Below are 22699 nucleotides of genomic sequence, written 5' to 3'. Positions count from 1 at the left end.
AGCAGGTGACCAGAATCAGAGGAAGTCTTCAAGAACACAGCTGTGTCAATTTATATATGCAGTTTATCGCTACTCATTTATGATAATTTCTTGGATGCTTTTATACCACAGGAAGCCAAAATGACATCCAATATTCAGTATTAAAACCAGTCATTATGCAACAAGTGGTTTTAGTTTCAGCCTCTTTCCTAGTGAACCCAAGCAACAGCTGAGGCCAGGATCTGATTAGGAAAGGGCTTCTTTCCCAAACATGTGAAGGGGTAGAAGTCTCAAAAGGCACTTGGATGACTGTCCTGACTTCAGGAAAAACTTTTTTCAGAAGACAAGCAGTTACTAGAAAGGAGGGTGAGAACGACTTGTTCAAGCTTATGAGAAAATTGTTGATGGGACTTTGGCACACGTCTTGTGAATGCCACTCCTCAACAAGTTCCAGCCAAGACCTTTGCTATTGTATCTGCAGTGTCTGGTGCATGAGCCAAGATCACTTTTTCCATTTCTCCAAAGTTTTCTTCTTCATCTGGGATATCTCTTTTTTTATATATATAATATTTCATTTTCTAGGGCTTTGGCAAGTGTTTGGAAGGTTATGGTGTTACAATGGCTAAGGATGGGGCTGCCCCTCCTGTTTTCCATTACAGTGCTCTCTATCACTCTGCAGTTCTCCCCAAACTGTCTTTGCTTCCTGCTTTGAAAAAAAAACCTCACAAAGCAGATCCCTCAGGATCCCCTTGCTGGGGATGGAACTGAAAAAGTGGAAAGCTGGGGGGTGGGGGAGGGGCTGCAGAGTGGTGGAGAGATACTTTTACAATGGAAGTTGTAAGGCAAGGGTGTCAAACTGCTGGCCCACTGGCTGGTTTCATCATACCGAAGCTGTGCCCACCCCATTGCTGGCAATGCAAAAAGAATTGCAATACGTCGTGACACGTCATATGACATGGCGAGTTCGACACCCGTTTTGTAAGGCATGTACAATGAAAAATAGGCCAGGATAAAAACAAGAACTTTACCTCCCCAACTCCCACCACTTTGCTTTTGCAAGCAAGGCTGGGGCGGGGGGGGGGACCTGAACATCTGTTGAGCATGAATATAAATAGTAACCATAGAACCCTTAAGCATCAGAGTGCTGCTATTGCATAAAGCAATCAGCCTGCCAGGAGGCGAAGGAGACTGGAGGGAGTAGCCCTGCTCAGCAGGTACAATTATCAGACTTATCCTGCTCCATGCTAACATCACTCTGTCCCAGGGGCCCAATAGTACAGATACACAACTCTTTGGATTCCAGCCAATGAAACAGACTATCACAGCACTGACATCAAACACTGACGCATGCAACTTCATAAGACACTGTGACCATGTTTGATGTACTTGTTGCTAAGGAGAATAGGACAAGAAAATCCTGCTGATGACTTAGTTTCGTAACGAAACCTTCAGAAATTATATTAAAACAACCCTGGCGAACAAACCCCAAGCAAAATTTAAAACCCGAGCTGCAAGTATTTTCTATTATTTCAACTTGTTGTTTAGTTTACTTCCATTTAAATAAAAGATTGGCAGTCCTTACAGATTGAGAAAACATAAAAACCAAGGAAGTTCTTAAAATAAAATAATAAAAAAAAGATTGTCTTTAAAAGTTCATACCAAAAGAGCAACGCAAATAGGACCATGGACGATGTACAGCAGATGAGTCTCTGAACTGATCCAGCAGCTACGGAATTTAAAAAAAAAAAAAAAGTTAAAGAAGAATAATAATTGTGTCCTCTTTCTCGTAAGAAACTTTTTTTTTAAAATGAAAACTCTTTCAAAGGCAGGAGATGACTTACTTGTCATCGAAATATATGCTTCTGGCCACAGCATGTATGCAGGAAGGTATCAACGGGAAGCCTGTGAACAACAAATGATAGGTTTCTTACTGAGACATTTCAACCTTGGGAGTGCAGAAGCAAGAGGTGGTGTGGCCTTTGCCAGGATTCTCACAAGGACCACTAGGAAATATGACTCTTTCCCCCCAGTAGATGGAAGACCAGGCACTTAGAGAGAGGGTCTTCAGCTGACTGGCAGCAGATGGCAACATGATGGAAGAATCTTCCCTTCTGTAAGGGAAGACTCCTCAGATCCAATGGAAGGAAGGGCCTTTTCAAGGCCTCATCTATCTCCCTCAATCTCCCATTGCCTAGGCCCCCAATTTTCCTTCCCTTATGGCAGAATTTCCCAACTTTTCTGGCTTTGTAGACTGGTGGGGTGGGGTGAGGAGAAGGAATGGAATTGTGTGCATGGCGGAAAGTGCACATGCAAATGTAGCATAAGCACACATGCTCTCCCGGCTGCTTGCGCAAGTGGGGATGTGCACGCACACGCATTCACCTGCCACTTCCATGGCCTGGTTCTGAATGGCTCAAGGCCCAATAATGGGCCATAGCCTGGGTTTGGGGACCCCTGTCTTATGGGACTAATTGCTTTTGACTAAAAACTCATGTAAAAATATAATAAAATAAATATATAATCTAGTATTGCTTCCGTATTCACTCAACCACTCTTTTTCAAATATATTAACCATTACATATCTTCAGAACAATAACATTGACAAGGCTGGCTTTGCTTCAGCCATCTCGTCATGCAGCTTCCTTCATTCTGGATACCTAGCTATTGGCATACCCATGGAGAGCAACAGTCAGTGTAACCCAATTTAAGCAACAACTAAAGGAACAGTTTTCAGCAGGAAAATAAAAAGAAGCATGTAGGTTTTCACACTTAATATATCAAAAACAAATCAAGAGAAAAAAGTAGGGAGTGAGGGAGATTCTATTAATCTTTAAGGACAGCAAGGTCCCCTGGATAACATTAGCATGTTCCCTTTCTCCCAGTCCCAAGGATCACAACACAGCACCATAATCACATACTGTACATTGTATTCATTCTGAGATTCAGATGCAAACCTTAATAGGAGATTCAGATGCAAACCATAATGTACACTTTGGAAGCAGAAGATCTCAAGTTCATATCTTAGTTTAAAAGGTTCAGAGATTGGGAAAAATTCCAGCCAACACTCATACATGGCTGCAGATTTTTACGTTCCTACCCCATTGTTACAATACAAGCATTAGAGCCAATCCTAAGGTAGATGAAATTAACTGGCAATGGGGCAAAGATGAAAACTGCCATTCTTGGAAATGCTTCCTTTGACCTACATTGTCAGCTATGGTACAAAAACAGGGTCATTATTGTGAGATTAGTGCCCATTTCAACAGGTACTGAAAATGATCTAGAAAAAGAACCATCTAACAAGATAGGCTAACATATGTTGCAATAAATCTGTTCAGCTTTAAGGGGTTATATAATTATTGTGGGCTTTATTTTTCACCTGTTCTTCTGAATTTTGGACACTTCCTTATCACTTATTTCTACAGTAGCATCTTCTGGCTACAATAGAAATGAAGTGAAGATAAGACTACTTTTCTACATTTTCAAAATAAGATCAATATTGTATTAGTATACAATTTGATTTTTAAACAGTGAATTGACCATGGAGCATTCAGAAGCATATTGCCTAATCATACTTTCCCACTAATGCAGTGGTTCTCAACCTTTTTAATGCCACGACCCCCAACCAGTCGTCGAGGACTACTCAACCCGTTGTAAGTCGAAGACTACTCAACTGGTGTAGCACTGTTTGCAGAATGGGACTTTTGGCGGGCTCAGCAGGGCAGAGACAGCCTGGACAATTCCTATTGGCTTTTGAAAGCCAATAGAATTAGACTCTATTCAAGAGAGTCTATTCTATTGGCTTTCAAAAGCCAATAGAATAAAAGGGAGTAGCACAGCTAAGGAAAAGGGGAAAAAAATGGCGGACTGCGTTGTTTGGCGTCCCCCGTGAAATGGTCGTTCGACCCCAAATGGGGTCCCGACCCACAGGTTGAGAACCACTGCACTAATGCAAGGGCATCCAGAAGGCTGAAAACTGAAATATATCTATAATCAGCCCAAACTTTATTTATTCCATCAATTTATATAACTGTCCCTCTCTGTGAGTCTGGGTATTGGACAATGATAAAAGTAAAACAAATACATATGCAAAAATTAAAATACACCGCAGTCAGGAAAGCCAATAATCAACCACATAGCCAAGAGACAGGTCCCTTCACATACTTAGATTCACAGGTCTGAGCCAGGTTTTTAGGGTCTTATGAAAGGTCAGCAAGATTGGGGCCAACCTAATCTCCAGGGAAAGAATGTGCCAAAAGATGGGTGCAATGGCAGCAAATGCTCATCTTCTAAATCCTGTGAACCTGCATTTCTTAGCCTTAGCAGGACCCATGGCATGCCATCCCGCTGGACAGATGGGACATGTAGAAACAACTGGAAAAGATGGTCCTTTAAGTAACCTGGCCCCAAGCTTTAAAGATAGAAACCCTCAGCAGCACACTGGCAACCAACGCAGCTCACAAAGTAAAGGTGTTAAATACATCAATTAATCTTGCCGTTAATTGTATTATGCACCAAGTGAAACTTCTGAATGTTCTTTAAGGGCAGCCCCGTGTAAGAGCTCATTGTAGTAGTCCTGATGGGAAGCCATGATGGCATGACTAACCCGTGAGTAAGGCTCCTCTTCAAGCAGGAACTGTGAGTTCAGGAGGATCTCCATATTGTATATTCCATCCAGAATCAAATATGAAAGATTCCCAGCACCAGGAGGACCGAACACCCAAAACGTCTCAGTCTTGCTTGAGTTGAGCCAAAGCCTATTCCACCCCATCCAGGCCTCCACAGCCTCTGGGCACTGGAACAGGATGTCCATGACATTATTCAAAAAGTATTATGATACTTGGGAGAGTATCATCGGCATACTGGTGATACAACCCCAAACCTTTGCATAACTCACTGAGAGTTTAACATGTAGATATTAAACAGGAAGAGAAAACTGAGCTCCGCAATACCCCACATTGTAGTGGGTGTGGATTAGATCTCTCCTCCCCCCCTCCCCCGGCATGGCAACAACTATTGGAATCAGATCCAGAGGAAGGAGATGTTGCATACTACAAAGCTACCTTAGTATCTCCCTCAGATCTAAATCCCAACCGAAAGAGATCCAGATAATCCTTTTTTTTTAGAGTCCTCTGAAGCTGCCTTATGATTGTCTTCTCTAGAATCTTCTCTAAATAGGGAAGATTGGACAATGGATGGAAATTACACAGTTGGGTCAGGTGATGGCCACTTGAAGAGGCAGTCACCATGACCTTTTAAAAAGCTGGTGGGACTAACCCCTCCTTCAAGGAGGAATTGTCCACCCCCCAAACCCCTATCACAAATCCTCCCCCAGGTGCCTTACCCAACTGTATCAGGGGTACGCAAAGATCTTTTTTGCTATTGTTCAGGCATGGTTATTCAGAGCTTTTCATATATGGACAATTTTTATTTTTTTTTTAAAAAAATACAATTTAAGATCACATTAGTATTGTAAACATTTGAGTTTGTTCCATGAGCCTGATTAGAAATCATTTGCTTAGAAAGGGCCTTTGTCATGAAAGCTAAAAAGCTATTTCTGTTTAGGAAATGAAAGGCTGTTGTTCATTAAGGTTCCCATGATCCTGCAACTAATTCTAACATTTAACAAACCTCAGTTGACTAAAGAAGCTTGTTTTAGTTACTTTGCCATTAAGATGTAATTTTAGCCAGATGTTAAAGCCCATCACGCCTTTAATCCATTCATAAGCACATGAATTCTCCAAGTTTTCAGAGGGAGGCCAGTAAATTCATGCAGTCAGACAAACTTTTTAAGTGCTTTGTTGGAACCCGGCCCATGAAAATTGACAACAAACGTCTTTCCCCTTACCCTTTTCAGCCCAGCTTCATCAGAAGAGAAAGCAAGAAAGCACTGGCTTGAGACCAGATTTTGCTACCCAACTGATGTGGCAAGGGAACTTCGAGTATTACATCAATAAGACATCTCCACTCTTGATGTAATACTGGCAGTAGAGAAATTCCCATAGACATTAGACACGTATACATACTTCAGGTTGGATGTCAGTTTACTCTGACTCATGTCAGTAGAAATTACAGTCAAGCTGATTCAAAACCATTCAACCAATCCCCTTAGTCATTTATCATCATTTATACTCATGTTTTAATTATGTATATTTTAACTATGCCTATTTAATTATGTTGTCTTTTTGGATGAAAACGTAGGTATGAATCAACTCAGCCAATAAATATTTAAAATGTCCACAATAATATTTTGGAATACACAGTTTTAAATTCTGATTTCTGATATTTTCCAACTCCGAATGGCTTCATCACTCTAATCTCGTGATGAGAGTAGATTGCAGGATGTGTATACAGGAACTTATTACCTGTCAGTTCTTGGCCAAACTTGTGATACAACAGCATCATGAGACTAGGAGTGCACGGTGATAAAAACAGCAGGTATGGTTTCTTGGAGGCAACCACCGATGTTCTCAAAATGCTGTCAAAGCCTTATTTGAATTAAGCAGAAGTGCAATGTCTAGAATTCCCCACCTCAATAGCTACTGCAGAATATTCTGGGAGATGATATCCATACATCTGAAGGATACTCAATTTGGGGGGAAGACCAATTTTCTAAAGAAATGTCTCTTCTAGTGGCTGATCTTACCTCTATATCTTCTATATATACATTAACGTGGGGTAAAAATAATCAAGAAATTTTAAGAATTGGTTTGGAATGATATAAATCTGTATTTGGATACTTTTACAATACCAGACATAGTAAGTTTAACTTATTTATATTTGCATTAATATTTATATTCATAAATGGCTGGTTTGTTTATAATTTATTGTACCCCAGTTACCACTAATTAATAAAATGACCCATAGAGAATTAGAATCAACCTTGACAATAAATATGCTTTAATATAGAACAACTTATTATTGTAATGCTGGCATTTGACACTATAAATCCAACTTGATTTAAGCCTTGATTCATCTAATTAAAGTGACATTAAAATGTCTCTGTACATGGGTCTCCATAAATTAAAGTTCTCAGATCCACGTTTAATTATGTTAATGGTTCTTAAAATAAGCATGTGTTATGAAAGAATAAAAATTGATTCCAGAAGCTACATAGCGTCCAATACCCTTGATTTAAACAGGCTCAAATCTAAATTACTCATTTTAAAAGAATAAAAGCTTACCAATCATAATAACCCTGCATAAGGTAGGGCTGTATTTATTAGAATACTTTTGTCTGTAATGAAGATGGTTATTAGGAGGCTCCAGTATCAGGAAAAAAACTAAGCATCCTCTCCAAACCCCAGAAATTATTTCTAGTCTTTCTCTCCTTGACAGGAGACCAGGAGAGGATAGGACTGTGAAATATTGAAGCTTCTCCTGTTCCCTCACGATGCCAGAAGTGCAGAGATCACCTCTTACATGAACCTATTTGATATTTGCATATCATTTTGGCTAAATCTAGAAATTATTCCTAAATGTCTATAATATTTGCTGATTAATCCCTATTTCTGCTTTTCTAAAGAAGTGTTTTCTGTTGGAAAGAGGCTTTCCGTGACTATGAGAGAGATGGAGGAGTGAGAGACGGCATAGGGTAGAATACACAACACATTCAAAGCCTAAGATGCAAAACTGAACTTGAAATAGCATCTTTAGTCAGCCAAAGTGATGGACCACAGACGCATTAGCAACAAATAAACAATCGCAAACACAATCATGGGCTTTGGGGCAGGAGGTGCACTTAGATCACGGCATGATGCAAGACATCCAGGGCCAGAAAGGGTTCCTCCCCTTTGGAATTTAATGAGAGAATAAAACAAATCAACGCCTATTGGCCCATTAAAGGGGGAAAAAACCTTAGGTTTTTCAAGAGACGTGGCTTCTTTTTACTCTGCGAACAAAAGAGGTCAAAGGAACCGCTGGAAAAATAAATGGTGGGCTTATCCCCCACTGTAGGAACTGTAATATTTTTTTTCAACCCTTAATGTTGCCTGTATAAACACTCCTAAGATGGGAAACAATGAATAATTATGCCCCCATGCCCTTTCCTAATAGAAGACTCCTTTTTCTAAATCAAAGAAGTCATTTCCTGCCCCAACACATTCCCCATTTAGCTAAGATAAGATTTATGAGTCAGTAATATACACTTAAAAGCCATGAGTGATATATTTCCAGTGTGGGAAGTGATATCTAATGTAAAATGATATTTAGCATCTTTTGGTTGTGTGAACGAAGCAATTGAGTTTACAAATTACTGCTGGGTTTCCTTTCAACGATATTAAAATTCCCCTTGAATTAAAACTACACTATGAGTGAGCCCAGAAAGTGATATTAATATACTTAGGAAGGGGGAGGGGGAGAAGAAAAATAGCCTACCCCATCCAAGGAGGTAATACCAAAGTAAATGCTGCTTTTCTGCAAATACAGCCACCACAATCAGAGTGTGCAAGTAAATGCCTTCACAGAGCATCCAGAAGTAATTGCAAACCATTAAGTAAAAGTGAATGAATTGTGCCACTTTGCATACAACCTATGGGAGAAAAGATCAATATAATTATAGATATTCTTGTAATATGCAAATGATAAAACCAACTTAACTTGTATTGCACTAGCAACAATGGAAACACAAAGAGAAAACAAAGGTAATTCTCTCTGCTTCAAGATGCTATGTTGAGATCACACACCTTCTGGGGAAGAACTTGGAAGATCTTCTTAGAATCTCAAAAAGATCTATTTCTTATCTATCCATAGGAATAAAGAATGTGGGCATTAATTTCCAGGACCTTGGAATCTATATATTTAGAACTTGATTTGCATCAGCAAGTGATAATACTTGGCTGATCTTATCTGGGCTTAAGAGACAGTTCTCATTGTATCTAGATGGTAGAGTTACCAGGGATATCAAGATAACAAAACATACTCTGGAAAAAGGCAGTGACTAATCATGGTATCTTTTGCCAATGTCTCTGCAAGCTCAGGTCACTAAGAGTCAAGCTTAATTTGAAGGAGACCTGTTTCTTCATGGCTCTGTTTTCCTGCCATTGCTTTGTACCATTTTTATTACTAAACTTAGTTACATCATTAATCTTATCCTTGGGATTATAGGAAGCTTCTACCATGAAAGACCACTGGTTTATTTAGCTCAGTATTATCTACCTAGGAGAGGCTGAGCAACATTTCTCCACAATTAAGAATTCAATAAAAAGTGGACCCTATGGTTTCTCAGAACCTTATTTTTTTCGTTACTTTAAGTCTAAAGAGATAGGCAATTACATAAATTGAATCAAAGGATCAATCTCAAACTGTGTTCAAACAGTCTCTCTGATGAAGTAGCTACTCCAAAGTTTTTATTAAAAAAAAACCCTCAAAAATTCAGTGTAACAAAACAGTAAAATTCATGGGAGGCAGGCAGTACATGAAATCTTCAGTACATCAAATCTTCAATTTGATTCACAGTCTGGGACTGGTAAAAACTTATTGGTACAACTATTGATTTCTTCCTCCACAATTGCTCAACTTCAATTTGCAGATCATGGTATTTTGTTATTTTTTTTTCTAGTTGTTTCTCTTCAATTTGTGCATTACCTGCTGTTATTGTTGTTGTTGTTATTATTTCTTATAGTTTAAGAGTTTAAATTAATTATTGCATTAATTTAAACTCTTGCGCACGAATAAACAATAGACCTATCACTGTCAATCACTCTTAGAAACGGAAAGCCACCTGAACCTTCAAACTATCAGTGAAATAACTCTATCATTATCAACAGATATGTTCCAAATTCCATTTCTAAGACTGCTTCTTTCAAACCGCTATAACAAGATGCTTATTTCCTTATGTTGAGAGTCTACAAATGCCACTAGGCAACTATTCTGTCCAGAAGTTAATCAGGTATGGGTATTCATGGGTATAGTTAGCAACAATTTCTACCACTCTAATCATGAGATTAAGAATAGTTTGGTTAAAGGTTAAAAGACTGGCTACAAAAACAGAAGAGTGTGAGTTAAAGTCCTATCTTAGACATGGAGCTGGCTGGGTGACTTTAAGTAAGTCTCAATCTTTCTTTTTCTCAACCTTGGGAAGAAAACAAGGGCAAACCATTTCTGAAAAATATTGCCCCCCAAAAGTAGCATGGACATATCCAGCTGAAAGGATTCAAGATATATATCTCTATTTCTCTATATATCTATATCCATATCTATCTATCTATCTATCTATAAATATATATATATATATATATATATATATATATATATATATATATATATAGATAGATAGATAGATAGATAGATAGATAGATAGATAGATAGATAGATAGATAGATAGATAGACAGACAGACAGATAGATACAGTAGAATGCTACTGTATAGATTACTATTACGATTTTTTTTCTTCTGTTCAATTGTGTCTGATTCTTGGAGATTGCCTGGACAAGTCCCTGCAGTTTCCTTGGCAAGGTTTTTCAGAAGAGGTTTGCCATTGCTTCTTTCCTAGAACTATGAGAAAGTGACTGGCCCAAGATCACCCAATTGGCTCTGTTTCTAATGTGGGACTACAATTCACAATCTTCAGATTTCTAGGCTGATGCCTTAACCACTACACCACATTGGCTTTTTTTTTAATCAAAAGGTACTGTACACATAAATATATAACACAGAATAATCAGGATTATATTCGGGGAGCATATGAGGCTTCCTATAAACACTGCTCCTCTTTCATATTATTTCACTGATTATTATAATTGCTCAATTAGCTCAAGCTATGCATATTTACACAGAGTGAAGTTCCCCTGAGTTTAGCAGATCATATTGCCAGATATTTTATGAAGCAGCAAAAATACTAATGTGGTAGTCACTTACTGGGTTAGTTGCAGCCATTGCTTGGTTATTGGCAGCTCCTCTTAGAACAATAATTGTTACAATAGAGTTGCAAACAAAAGAGAAAAAGAGATTCTTATGCAATGTGATCCTTTGGCAACTGAGGCTCCTGAAAGAAAATGAGCAAGAGAAAATTAGGGGAGAGGGGCAGAGATTTTTTTTCCCTATTTCTTTCCTTTGCACAAAACAGTTTCTTGTTAGCAATTTAATTGCTAAATTGAAAGTTGTTTTGTAGTTCAAAAACATTTGACCCTCTGAAAGAGCCAGAAGAGTCTACAGTAACCTAACTGACCCTCTGAACTGAACACAATAACTTGCCCTCAGTGCTCCGTCTTGTGTAATAAAATATTCTACAAATGTTCCCTCTATATCAGGGGTGTCAAATTCAATTTCATTGAGGGCCGCATCAGCATTGTGGTTGTCCTCGGGGGGGGGGGGTAAGTGTGGCCAGGGTGGGCATGGCCTATTGGGTGGGCATGGCCAGCTCTATATTGTTCGTGTCAAGGGTGCCTATGGGGGCCTGGGCAGGAGTGGGACAGATCTGAGGGTCTCTGGCAGAAGGGGGTGGGACCAGGGCAAGCACCAAGGCATGGTCCACTGGAAGAGCCTGCCGAAACCCCTTCCCCGGAGCCCATCAAGCAGGATATGTGAAGTAGGCAAGGGCCATTTGCTGGCCATTTTTAGGTGATGGTGCATTTCTTCATTCCTCACAAAGGGTGACAGCTCTCCAGCATGCACTCAGGAGGCGGGCAGACGCGGCAGGGGCTGGTTCCTCGCTGTTTCCAGACGCCTTGTGGAGCTAAGACTGAATGCGTTTCAGCATAGATGGCCACCACAAAATTGTACATTGGCTCCCAGCCGGCCTGGGCCGGGGCCAAGGCAGCAGAGGCTGTTCCCTCACTGTTTCCAGGATGGCTTCGCGGGCCACATGAAACCACATCGCGGGCCGCATCCGGCCCCTGGGCCTTATGTTTGACATGTCTGCTCTATATTGTTAGTGAAAGATTGGCCATAATACCTTAATTATCCTGGGAAGTCATTAATTTGGGAGAGTTGACCACATTAGAAAACTAGGGTGATCAATTTCAGGACAAAAGAAAATATTAAGCTATATTCTGAAGCTAGTTTATTTTGAACTTGATCACCACAAATTATAACACAAACAGAAGTTCTTTACCCACAAAGAAGGAATGATTTAGTGGTATGCGTGTTAAAGGATCACTACATATTTGTCTGAACATTTGAAACAATTGCAAGTATGAAACAGCATTTATTTTTTTTAAAAAATCAAGGCAGACAGTGTATTCTAGATATAAGCTAAAGTTCTTAAAACAATTTACTTGGATGAGACAGAAGTGCATTACACTGAAGTTTTTCAAGATTTGGAATAGCAATAAATTGTTTATATACTATAGAGAACAAAACAAAGGTCAGAAAGACTTGTGACAGTGTATATTTCTTGTTGGTTAATTATTCCTTCTCATGATTCTGACATCTTGAAGGTCACTTACAACAGCAGTTTAAATCAGCTGCCACTAACACTCAGTCATGAATATGGGCTAAACACAAATTCATATTTGGACTTACAACTTGCCGGAAAAATTGAGATATAAACTATATTGTACTTGCAGGTTTGGTCTCTATATACCCAACAGAGTTAACAGTGGCTTCATATGTCTCTCCTATATCAAAACTGTCATAAAATTATGCACATACTTTGGAGTCATATGACCTCAACAGTTTTCTATGAAATTTAATATTAGGGACAATATGAATACAACTTAACAATTCTTGCTGTAATCAGTACTCAGAATACCAGAACTAACATATTAATAACTGCATACAGATAATGACTATAAGCTATAGAAATGCAATTAATAAATGTAAATGATACTTACTTAAAATAGAAGAATATGCCAAGGGAAATCAGAAGTGAAACAATTGAAAGGCTATGGCCAATGATAGAGATATAGTATAGATTCAGAGCTGTCTGTAATAAAATGTCGAAAGAAGAATGAACACTTAAGTGCAGCTTATTAAGCATTAGCTCAAACATTATTTCAAAATAATTGCTGGAAATCAGAATATCAAATATAGTACCTGAGCAACATTTCAGCACGTTTTGTTGATGGGCGTGTGGGCTAGGGCTGGTGACAATTTCTAGAACTGTGATGCTACTCTAGAGGCTAGTCTGATTGTCTTCCAAAACCCAGCTCGTTTCTTTTTCTTTAAGCACGATCAAGTTGGCAGGACAAGAGTGGCCATTTTCACTGGTGGTCTCTCATTCTTAAGGCTGTCTGCTAAGAATTTCTGTGGAGTTTTAAACTTTTGTTGTGGGGTCCGATCTGAACAGCACACACTCTCATAGAGAGTTCCTGAAGATGGGCTCCCGCATGAGTCAAAAAACCTGGAAGAAAAAAACTCTGGTCCTGATGACCGAACCAGATTGGATCCCACAACATTATTTTGGGACATGTCTTCATTTATAGGAACTTTTGTTTGTTCTAATTTTCTGATTGCTGGGGCTTTTTTAAAAACTATTTAAAAAAACTACTTCCTTTTGTCACTCTTTTTAAGAATATATGATTGCTTTTTATTTAAAATATTTTATTGTAGGAACGTGCACAAAACAAGAATCTGAAAACAAAATCTGAGTTGGAGCCATCCCGCTCAAAATGTTCTACCAAGTTGGTTGTGAACTGACAGAAAAAATATCCAAGTACCCCAAGCATTTTGTTCTAGCCTCAAAACAAAGCACATGTTTTACTTCAACCTTGGCACTTCTCTTTATTTTATTGTATAATATTTGGGGAGATTTTGCCCTGATAGGTAGCATGAATTATCAGAAAGGATGTTACTCAGCTGAAGATCAAATGTTAAACCATATCAGATCTTAACTTAAACTTAACACCTTTAAAATATTAATGAGAGTTGATTTTTCTTAAATAATTATCCTGCCTTGCTTATTTGTAGTGTAGTCTCTCTGAAAACAATGAGCACTGTCTATGTTTGGTAAACTTTAAGCATTATTTTATTAAGCACAACAGAGATACCAACATGATCTCCCATGCTGTAGCTTAACAATATTTTACTTATTTTTCTACATTTTATTGACTGTACTGATTCATTCCATATGATCCCTTTCTAAAGGGGGCATACTTTCGGAGTATATACTAAGTATATAAATACATACTGATTATGTACATACATACTAAGCTCACTTTTTACAAGTGAGCATACTTCCAAGATGTTTTTATGAAAGCCATGTGTATTGTGGTATGGTTGTAAAACAGCATAAGAAGGCAAATATATACACTACAGATGACGTGGCAAGTGGTTAATTTTCCACCATATTTTCAGGAGGGGAAATAAACAAATGCTGCCACTAATGCAAAATAAGGTAACGTGATGCACATGGAAAATAACAGAAAATATTTGTGAAGTAAAGAGAACCACAGCTAGCTTGACTTCCCTTATCTCTATCAAATATTCCTGTGTCATTGTGGCACTCCCTGGTGGGTTAGGAATTTAATGTTCCACAGCCAAAAGGGCTAGTAACACTTTTGTGTCAGGAGTTATAGGGAGGTCATAGGAAGGGCACAGTTAAATTTAGGCAGACATATATATATATTGAAGAGGGGAGAGTCTAACTCAAAATAAATGTGTTAACACACAATTATGTGTGTATAGAAGACTAACTGCTACTGCTATTATTGTTGTTGTTAGTATAGGAGCTCAAGGCAGTGTGCAAAGCACTCTCTCCACATATTTTACCCTCACAACAACAACTCTGTGGGATAAGCGATGCTGAGAATGACTGGCCCAAAGACTCCCATGGAACATCTGTGGTTGATTTTGATGAAAGGAAGGATTTTCCCACACCTAGTCCATCACCTTCACCAACATACCACATAGGCTAGTGTGAAAATAACAGTAGAAGATGGGGGGGGGAGGGAGGGAGGGAGGGTTTTAAGACAGACAGTGTCTGTAGGAGTTAAAACCCTGTTGTATAATAACAGTATAATAGAAATAGTAATAGTATACTTGTAGAAATATTATAATATAGCATAGAAGTACAACTGAGTATAGAGTATAGTATAATAATAGTAATTGACTATCATATGTAGAACAGTGCATAGTATAAATTGTAATGGAAATAGAGTGTAGTACAAGACAACAGACAAACAAACAAATCACTAATACAGGTTTGCAGGTTTCATTTTTGCATCTTGGATATTTTTTCAAAATAGAACTTCTCCCAGCTCTTATAGGGAGATACAAAATCCAACTGCATAGGGCCCAGTGCTTTGCAGATCTTTTGACCCTGAGTCAATCAAATTGGGTATAATTTAAAAAGCACCCATATAGATTCAAAGGCCATGGTGCTAGTAGCTAAACCTGGTCATTGCAACCCTAAATAATCCACACATAGAGAGAAAAGACAGATAACTTGAAATAATTCCAAGTTGGATGTCACTTCTGGAAGTCAGTAGAATTGGCTGCCCAGATTCGCATACACCGAAAAAGCAGAGCAGAACTTGTACAGACGATTAGATTTCAAATCAGGCTGCATGACTGATTATCTTCTACACTGGTCTGCAGTCTGCCTTTGATTCTGCTGCTCAGTAGAACTTAAAAACACTACAGGATTAATTAGCTGGCATCAAAATATAGCCATGGGATGGTATCTAAGTGCCTGGAGTCACGCAGGATGTGTATTGCTTGTGCTAAATGGAAACTGTTATTTCCGCTGTTGCTGCTGCCACTGTTGCTCCATTTTTGCTTTTATAGAACAGGTTCTCAGATTTCTTGCACATTATTAGTCCTTCACAAATGAAGCTATTTTTCTCCTCTCTGGAATGAAGTCTCTAGGGTCAATCAAGGTCTGTATTAATAGATCTCATAAAATTTGTAAACCAACTGCACTGTAATTCAATAGCAACTTCCTGGGATTTAAGCTGTTAGGAATCTGAACATGCGTCTCAAGCTTCAAACAAATTTTGATCAGCCATGCTGTACTAAGGGCAGTTTGGCGAGTAGGCTGTCAATGGGGATTCAGAACAGCTTATTGTCAGGATTTTACATTTGAACATTGCCTACTGTGTTTATTTTCTTGTCTTCTATTCCTTCTTATATCAATTTTCACAAATTGCAGCAAATCCGTGCCATTGGCTCTATTCTCATAGTTCATCCAGAGTGAATGGATATCCAGACAAGAGAGATGGAAACGCATTCAACTGAACATCTAGTAAACTACACAAATTAACAAGTATTCACACCTCCCTATGATTGGATAACCTGTTTTTTTTTTTTTTTTACCATTTCCTACAATTTTTGCATGTGGTCAGTTCTGATCCAAATATAAAATCTCAGTACACTGAGTTTTTTAATCATGGAGAAAATAATTGCATGGCCCTGATTAGAGAAAAGACTTTGGCAAAATTTAAAACTAATTGCAAGCCTTTTGTAGGCTTTTAGCAAGAAACAGAAAAAAAATCAAATTATGACATGGATTTGATAAGTGGTAAAATCTATTGATTATTGGAAAAAAATGAAGCTATAGTTTGATGCTAAAGTAAAGATTGAATTTAAGTTTTAACTATGTTGTCTATAAAAGAAGTCAGAAGGTACTTAATTTTTCTTGTACACTGTTGTTTCTATAATCTTTATCTTTCTGTACTTTTATCTCTTCTTTTTCTTTTCTAGCTATTTCTGTTTGAGCAATTGTTTTTGTTAGTTTTTATCTTTATGTTTTATAGAAAAAATAATAAAGTTTGTTTGTTCTTTCATAAAAATTCCTAAAAATCTATGTGTAGTTGTCTTTTCTTCCATCTATTTATGATCCTGATAAAAGAGAATATTTGCAGGGTTGAAATGAAGGGTCCTTGGTGCTCTCTGAGCTTGCTTGTTTTCTTGAAGATATTTCATTACCCAAACTTGATAACATCATCAGTGCTATGATGTTACCAAGTTTGGGTAATGAAACATCTGCAAGAAAACAAACAAGCTCAGAGAATACCAAGGATTCCCCCCTTATTTATGATCTTCCTGCTTATTTGTGAAACCAATTCTACACACATGATATTTTTCCTGATTGCAAATGGTGAAAAATACATAGATATAAATTATTATACCTAATAAACAAGGAACTTAAAATGCTAACAATACATCCTATACATGTCTATTAATAAATAGCTCCTGCTGAATTCTATAGGATCTCTTCCAGGACAACCTATTCTAGGATGGCAATCTAAATTAATTAATCTTACTGAAATATAATGCAGTGGAAAGGGAGAAGAAATTAACATAGTGGATATTTCATAATTATTAGTCTTTTAAAATCCTTTATTCTTCTGAGAATGCAATTACCTGCAATTTATAATATATTCGATCAGTGCAAAGGCTATAGTTTGTCCAAATTCTGTTACTCTCAGGGTGCACAAACCAGTGTCCACTTTCTTCACAGATCTTCAAAACTTTTTCTTTTGGAGAAAAATTAATGAGAAAAAAAATAATTGCCACGTCTGTGTTCAAAAATAGTTAATATTTCAATAACTGCAACAACAAAAGGCACCAAAATGCATATATACAGTACATATGCTGACATCGCCATTATTCCCTTTTAGTGTAAGCAACATTATGCAGAGCATAGAAAATGAATAATAAATAATAAGGCAATTACATCTGAAGTATGAAATAAGAAAAAGAGAACACCATTTTCATTCTTCCACTTTTTCTCAAACATAGCATTTGGTAATTGCATATATATTTTTCTACATATGACCAAAAGACTTCAATGTATTTTTTTACACATTGGTCATTTGCTTTTGTATTCAATCCATGTTTATTTAGCATCCATTCATTTTTTATCTCATTTCTTCTTGTTTTACCATACATATTTCTTAAGAACCTAATTTCCATTCCCACTGCATTCAATTTACATTTATATTTCTTTTCACTCAATTATTATTTTCACATAGCAATTCCTTTATATACTGCCAATTTATTTCTTGCAAGAAATGGACATTACATGTTTTGTCAGTTTTCAGCAGTTTCAATGATCCACTTATCAGCAAAAATCTAATCTAGCGCACCAAGGGATATTTCCTGCACGCACAAATCCCATAAGAAATACTTAGTAATTTTCAATAAATATTTGCAGGTCTTAAAATATCTCCATTCATTTACTCATATTTGCTAAACATTCTGCCAAGGAGCACACATGTGATTTAGGTTAGTCATGTAGTTCTGGCCCAGTTAACTTGAACTGTTCCTTCCTTTTCCTATGTCACTGAGTTTTTTTATATATTAATTTCCAAATCCATACTCATCCTTCAATTTACAGTATTAATATTCCCTGAAAATCATCATACAAAATTTGTATCTACTTACAAATTCTTAACCAAAACTTCTTTAATATCTTCACAAACATTTTTCATACATGTATACACAAACCACCAAGAGGATATTATACTGTACTGTGATACTTGTATCACTCTCTGCTCAGTTATTAACCACTTGCAACGATTTCATTTATTTTTATACATTCTTTCCTTCCAAAATATAGTGGTCTTACTATATTCAGGAATCTGTTCAGAAGTCCATATTCCTACAAAACATTCCATAACTCACTTTATCATATACTTTCTCTAAGTCAATAAGCTTTTTCTCAGTTTTCAGCAGCTTCAGTGATCTGCTAAACTGCAAAAATATAATCTAGCCCACCAATTGGCAGAAAGCCTTCCTTAATTCTTCAATTTTTTCTTTTTATCACTTTCTGTATCTTTTCAGTCAAAATTCTATCAAACACATTCTCAGGAATGCTTTACCAATTAACCCTTCTTTAGTATTTCATCTTACACTTGCTAGCTAACCCCTATCTTGATGACTAGGATTTTCCAGGTAGTGATGTCAAATTGATTAGTCTGTATTTCCTGGGTCTCCTTTCCCCCTCCCCTTTTTAAAAGACTGATAGCTCTTCTCTAAGTTTTCAGACATTCGCTCTATACTCCACTGAGTCAGCAGTTCAGAGATTACATCAATCCTGCGGTGAGCCCCAGCATTTGAATTCATTCAAAGCAACCAGATGTTTTTTTAACACTTCCTTGCCTATTTCGATCTGTACTCCTCTTTCATCCTCTAAATCTATAAATTACTAAGCACTGTTCTTTAACCTTGTAGCAATAAAATACTCATTTAAACAGTTATGTACATTTCAATATACATAATTAAATGATGGATTATAATCAATTCAACTTCTTAAATGAAGTAGAAGCTCTCCTTAATAGCAAAGTAAGTTTGGTTAATTGACTGAAATACCCTTCTTAAATGTCTGATTTTGTAATCTAGCTCTGAACTTAGATGAATTGAGACAACAAGCATCAAGTTGCAAATCCATCTATAGATATTTGTTTTGCACATGCAAATTCCAAAATATTTCAAGAGATATGGAACAGTTTGACTGTCCTAATTATTTGAGACATCTTTGACCAAACGTCCACCTGGAACATAAATCTGATACTTCAAAATACAAAGAAGACATGGTCTCAACTCCATAATGTTGTTCTTGCATACAGAACATATGACCTATCACACTGGACACAGTCTAGTAGCCAAGCATGAAAACACTTCTGGAGTCTGATTAAATTCCTATCTTTTCTTCCTGCCTGAAACTATTATCTCCAGAACTTGACAAACATTTAATGGCCCACAGTATAAATTGTGTAAGCCTGACATGGTTACATCTGACACATAATACCAAATGCATTCGAAGTAATAAGAATCCTATATGAGAAAGAGTTTACTGTCAAATTATTTAAGGATTTGTTATAATGTTGAAGTTGTACAATTCTACCCAAATTCTCAGCACTCAGAAAATATCTTTACTGGCTGGCTTTAGTAAACTTAATTCTTAATCCTTACCTGAAGGGTCAAAGTCCTGAAAATAGTCTGGACAGTTTTGCATTGCAGTTTCTCCTGCCGCAGTAGTATCCCAGCATAACCAACCATCCCATGTTCTGTTGCAATGTGGACCTACAAAGTGAAGAGGCATCATTTGAAGCATTTCATCCTAATTTACTCAGGCTGGGTACATTTTTTCTACCACAGAAAAAGCAAATATTTGGATCCAATCCAAACTCCTTATGATTGACATATGCAGTATTTGCTTCTAAAGAGGCTTCCATACCAGCCTTGTTGTATAAACCCCTTCCTACCAAGAAAAAAAAAAACCCCACCATCCATTGTTCTTGCTCTGGGCTTTTACAATTTGTTGAATGTTTCCATTTTTCTATCTTTGCCACTTTGAGTTCTAAAACCATCATCTAAATCAGTGGTTCTTAACCTTTTTGAACGAATCGCCCCCTTGAGCCGATGAGGAAGTTGTCATCGCCCCCCTCCCCCAACATAACCTCTCAATCACAACATAGGAAATAATTTTTCAATTTATGCAAACACTTCTTTTGTTTTCTTTAAAATTGTCATCAGGACATATCAATGCAAATAATTTATTTCCAGTCTTTTCCCCAAATCTCCCATATTCTGGCTAATGGCGCGCTACTGTATGGGTAGAGGCTGCTGTGCAACGCACATGAAGATAAGCGATGCGTATTCACATATGTACAGCGTTCGGTACTGAAGCTGGCTGGAGGAACATTTGAAAACACAATTCAATCCACTAAGAGCGAGTGATCTGATGTTTTTGTACGACAGATATACAGCCATTCACTGTACGAAAAAGTCTCAAAAGTGTCCCCCAAACTTCTCGCTCCATTGCCCCCATATCATCCCCTTTTCGTTCCTTCGCCCCCGTGTCGCCCCTTTTCGTTCCATCGCCCCCCTGAAAAATGAAATCGCCCCCTGGGGGGCGATATCGCCCAGGTTAAGAACCACTGATCTAAATCTTGACTATTAAAAATACTGCGCAAGAGCAGAAAACAACCAAAAGACTTAAGGATGTTGTTTGCCATCATGCTCTCTTACCCTGTAACTGTTACTCTATAGTTTTGCAAGAAACCTGCCTGGGACACAATTGTTTTCCAATGAATTTCCCCAAAACAAAACTGAAGCAGGGGAAGGGAAGCAGATCCATCTCATCCTTCCAACCTCTGAAGGATCCTTTGCATGCTGAATTCAGTGTCTCACCTTCTGAACCTGTGCAGGTTTCTTAGCTGCAGATATCACTACGACATCCATCACTTTTGTTGGAAACTCATATCCAGGGCTAATCCTGCTCAGTGGGGGATAGGGAACCTTCTAAATATTTTTGCCTGAAACCTGACAGATTCCACCTGGTTACCAAAAATTGCATGAAAAACCAGCTGGGTGACATTGTGCCAGTCCCAGTCTCAGCCCAACTCATTTCATAGGGTTGTTATGGGGAAAATAGGAGGAAGACTAGATATGTTGGCTGCCTTGAGTTCTTTATAAACATAAAATAAATCATTCCCATACACTTCCTCCAATTCTGCCAAAGAGAAAAAGGTATAATAACTGTTTGTGGATCTCTAATAGTGATCCATTGCATCGAAATCCCATTTCTATATATGAAGATTTATAATTTTACTCTGAAATTGGAAGGTTTCTGAACTTGGCCAAGTAAAGATTTACTTAGACTGAGGTCAGAATGCTTCCATTTTTTTTTCTTTGCAGAACAAATTTTATACAGTATTTTTATTTTATTTTATTTTTTAAGTGCCCTAGGATTTATACTGATGTCATTTTTGAACTTTATTCTGGGGAGGTGATAGAAAGAGCTGTTGTTGTTGCTGTGATCATTTACACACATCTCCATCTGCTTAGGGCCTCCCTTTCTGCCTGCCTTAAATAACAGCTGTTGTGAAATGAGTTTGTTTAGGACAGTGGTTCTCAACCTGTGGGTCGGGACCCCATTTGGGGTCGAACGACCATTTCATGGGGGTCGTAAAACCATGCTGTCCACCATTTTTCCCCCTTTCCCTAGTTGTCCTACTCCCTCTTATTGGTGGCCACACCTACTTGGGGGTCACCACAACATGGGGAACTGTATTATGGGGTCACGGCATTAGAAAGGTTGAGAACCACTGGTTTAGGATGTCTCTTGGAATTAGGAAGTATGATAAGGGAGGCTACAAATGACTGGAGCCATTACTTTACTCGCCACACTTGCATAAGTCTCTTGCCTATTTTGCAAAAACAACCACCACCCTTTAATGCAAAGCTCCTAATTTTCACTGAAAAGTCCCCCACCTCATTTTTAAAAGACATTTCTTTTGCTAAACCAGTGAGAATGGTTTGAAAATATTCAAGGTTTGTTATACATTAATAATTTGACTTCTGCAGTGTAAATAAAGCTGTTCTTATGCAATACTGAATAAGATTTTAATTCAACTTAACCACTGTTTTCATATCAGATAAACTACAATTATTTATCATTGCCCTCCAAATCAACGTGTACCTTTAACTATCTCAGCAGCAAAATATTTTTCAACAAACATCTCCATTCATTAATTTATCTATAATTTATTTTGATTCCTTTTCACAACCCAAAGCCAGAGTTACATACAAAAGATAAAGCAACAAACCAAATAGTTGCATTTATTATGACATTCAAAATAAATTAAATAAACTCAAGATTCAATTAAATTAAGCAGTGCTAAATAAGAACACCCTGGAGTGCCTTATTGGAAGATTTATTGGAACATATAAAAGTTTCCAGTGTTGTCTATAAAGAACTTTAAAAGATCAAATCTGCTCTTTTAGACAGGAAAAAAGCAGAATTGAAAGCTCTTATACTTTCGTATTAAATTATTTCCAAGAGGGATGCAATAAGCACAGTGTTAGTAGGTAAAAACCATTTTTAAATTAT

General features: G+C 37.5%; 1 protein-coding gene across 6 annotated transcripts in view; it reads right to left on the bottom strand.

Annotated features, from left to right (window-relative positions):
- The window catches only part of CALCRL (calcitonin receptor like receptor), a 91756-nt gene that overhangs the window by 8763 nt on the left and 60294 nt on the right, over positions 1 to 22699 (bottom strand). For all 6 annotated transcript variants that reach the window (XM_039347010.1, XM_039347006.1, XM_039347008.1 and 3 more), the window contains 7 exons: positions 19777 to 19887; positions 17224 to 17336; positions 12753 to 12844; positions 10837 to 10963; positions 8356 to 8509; positions 1821 to 1881; positions 1639 to 1705 (listed from right to left, as the gene is read on the bottom strand). In XM_039347010.1, the coding sequence (XP_039202944.1) occupies positions 1639 to 1705; positions 1821 to 1881; positions 8356 to 8509; positions 10837 to 10963; positions 12753 to 12844; positions 17224 to 17336; positions 19777 to 19887 (725 nt within the window). The remainder of the gene's footprint in view (positions 1 to 1638; positions 1706 to 1820; positions 1882 to 8355; positions 8510 to 10836; positions 10964 to 12752; positions 12845 to 17223; positions 17337 to 19776; positions 19888 to 22699) is intronic.

The sequence above is a fragment of the Crotalus tigris genome, unplaced genomic scaffold, assembly GCF_016545835.1.
Source record: "Crotalus tigris isolate CLP2741 ecotype Arizona unplaced genomic scaffold, ASM1654583v1 scf7180000018044.196413, whole genome shotgun sequence".
Classification (NCBI taxonomy): domain Eukaryota; kingdom Metazoa; phylum Chordata; class Lepidosauria; order Squamata; family Viperidae; genus Crotalus; species Crotalus tigris.
Note: the sequence above shows the minus strand (reverse complement) of the source record. Positions and strands in the feature narration are given on the sequence as shown.